Source organism: Arachis ipaensis, chromosome B06, assembly GCF_000816755.2.
Source record: "Arachis ipaensis cultivar K30076 chromosome B06, Araip1.1, whole genome shotgun sequence".
NCBI lineage: Eukaryota > Viridiplantae > Streptophyta > Magnoliopsida > Fabales > Fabaceae > Arachis > Arachis ipaensis.
The window spans coordinates 9184126-9186571 of record NC_029790.2 but is presented as its reverse complement, the minus strand read 5'-3'; the positions used below and the strand labels follow the sequence as shown (position 1 = coordinate 9186571).

Below are 2446 nucleotides of genomic sequence, written 5' to 3'. Positions count from 1 at the left end.
ATTACATAAGTCATCTTACATAACAAGTAACAGGAAAAATAAAATCAATAAACACTAACAATAACAAGATCGCTACTACTGGCCCCCCGTGTGAGACGGTCCTCCAAGCTGTGGGCAACTCCTGCGGGTGTGTTCGGGTTGGCGACAAAGGCCACACCTCTTTGGCCGATTCGGATCTGCCTCGTCCATATTCGTCCGTATCCTAGTGGATCTCGGACGACCCTCTCTCGCACGCCTCTTGGCAGGGTCCGGGATCACGGTTGGCCCGTCGTAAGGTGGCCAGAATCCCTCCGGTATCGGCGGTGTGAATCCCATCTGGTACACACGGAACACTGAACTAATCTGATACACGCTGTGAACATAAGAGGACCAGGTAACCCGTGAGTAGGCGCAGCATGCAAGTGCGTGCTGGCACGGGAAATGAAGTGCCTGGAAGTACCCGCAGTCACAGGTCCGGGACGCAAGCGATACTCTGTAGGTACCCAATGAGAAAGAGCCCGTCGGAGTGGTCTCGGCTACGGTGAACTCGGAGTTATCCCGGTCATACAAAGTCACTGTGAAGCACCGCGAATTCTTCAAGTTGGCCTCTATACACTTCACCAAGTACTGACTGAATTGCTGTCCGGTTCCCATCTGGGCCTCAGCCTCTCTACCCTTGCGAACAAAGAGTTTCGCAAGCCTTCCATATGTTGCCTTCACCAAAGAGCATACAGGGAGGCTTCTGACACCCTTTAGGATTGAGTTCACACACTCCGAGATATTCGTCGTCATGTGACCGAATCTCCGTCCCTCGTCACGATGCTGAGTCCATAAGGAATAATCAATCCGGTTCGCCCACTCACACATCGCCGGGTCTTCAGACCGAAGAATATCAAACCAGTAATCAAACTCAACCTCGGTCTTGGCATATGCGGCATTCACTAGAAGCCTACGTGCATCCTTGCCCTTGAAGGTAAGGGCAAAATTAGCCGCTACGTGTCGAATGCAGAATGCACGGTATGCAGATGGAGGTAACCAACCTCCGTCCGGAGCCTCAAGCGCAGCCTTTATGCCGTTATGCCTGTCCGATATAACCAGAAGACCGGGCTGCGGTATCACGTGCTGTCTAAGGTGGGAGAGAAAGAATGACCAAGACTCTGCATTCTCACCTTCTACTAGTGCGAATGCAACGGGTAGAATGTTGGAGTTCCCGTCCTGTGCAATCGCGATGAGCAAAGTACCCCCGTACTTCCCATACAGATGGGTCCCATCAATGCTAAATAAGGGCTTGTAATGGTGAAATGCCTGGATGAGCGGTGGAAACGTCCAGAAAAGTCTGTGGAAAAAAGCTTGAGACTCGTCTACTTGTCCACTAACTCGAATGGGACTCGTCCGTAGGATTGCAACAGTACCAGGCATCGTCAACTGGACTCCCAAAACCCACCTGGGGAGCTCGTTGTATGACTCATCCCAGTCACCGTATACGAGGACAATTGCCTTCTGCTTCGCCATCCAGACCCTCCTGTAAGTCGGCCTAAACCCAAAGTGTGCTGCCGTGGCATTTAGGAGCACCTTGATGCTGACGGATGCATCAGCCCTAACCATTGGCATAACGAACGCGGAAATCACATGATAATCCAAGCTCCTGTGGTCACTCGAGATGGAGGTCGCAAGACAAGTGTGAGGTCCATTGTACCGCTTGACCTCCCAAATGCCCTTGCGCTTCCGCAGACTCAGTCGAATCAACCATGTGCACCCATTCCCAAACTCAGAACACTTGCCCACATAACGGCGATGATCAGACTCCACAACCTTGTACTGTACCCCTCGCCGGATGCTGTAAGTCTTCACACTTAACAGGGCCTCGTCTTTATCCTGAAATTGCTGACCAACCTGGAACTCTGTCAAACCAGCAGTCCCTTCAGCATCTCTAGCTCCGAATCCAACAGAGTGCCCTGAAACACCCTCTTTCCTCATGGCATCTAGGTCCAAAGAGGAAAAATGTGGTGGATACTGCTGTGTGCCAGAACTAGAACCACCGACTACCAATGCAGGCTCAGTCGCTCCAACCTCGTCGCCGCTGTCATCCTCAATCATATCCGGCTCGACGTCGTCCTCCTCTACATCACCCAACACTCCGTCTCCGACGCCAACCGGTGGAACTCCCTGTAAAGTGTTCGGCAGAATATCAACTGATCCTACCACGTCGCCTACTCCATCATTCAGATCAACAGCAAAAGACGGGGAGGCGACTGGTTCGACCGCTGGCTCGTACCCAGGGACGGACGAAGAAGCAACGGCAGGCCTTGAACTCGAACCGGCTGCCGCTGCTTCAGTGGTGGCATTCCGGTTCGAACCCCCTGAGCTGGATACCACATCAACCAACTTCGCCAACAATTCTGGTGTCCTAACCTCGGGAAACTGCCTCCGACATAGAAACATGACTTACAGGTCCTCATCACTACCA

The 2446-nt window shown here is 52.4% G+C and overlaps 1 protein-coding gene across 1 annotated transcript; it reads right to left on the bottom strand.

Moving 5' to 3' along the window:
• On the bottom strand, positions 1 to 1491 carry LOC110263686. The gene has a single exon (XM_021105417.1). The coding sequence runs from the start codon at positions 1489 to 1491 to the stop codon at positions 76 to 78; it is 1416 nt and encodes a 471-aa protein (XP_020961076.1). The 3' UTR covers positions 1 to 75.

Bases quoted from the DNA above. Each gene is read 5' to 3' on its own strand.
- LOC110263686 (XM_021105417.1), bottom strand. From the start codon at position 1,491: ATGGCGAAGCAGAAGGCAATTGTCCTCGTATACGGTGACTGGGATGAG.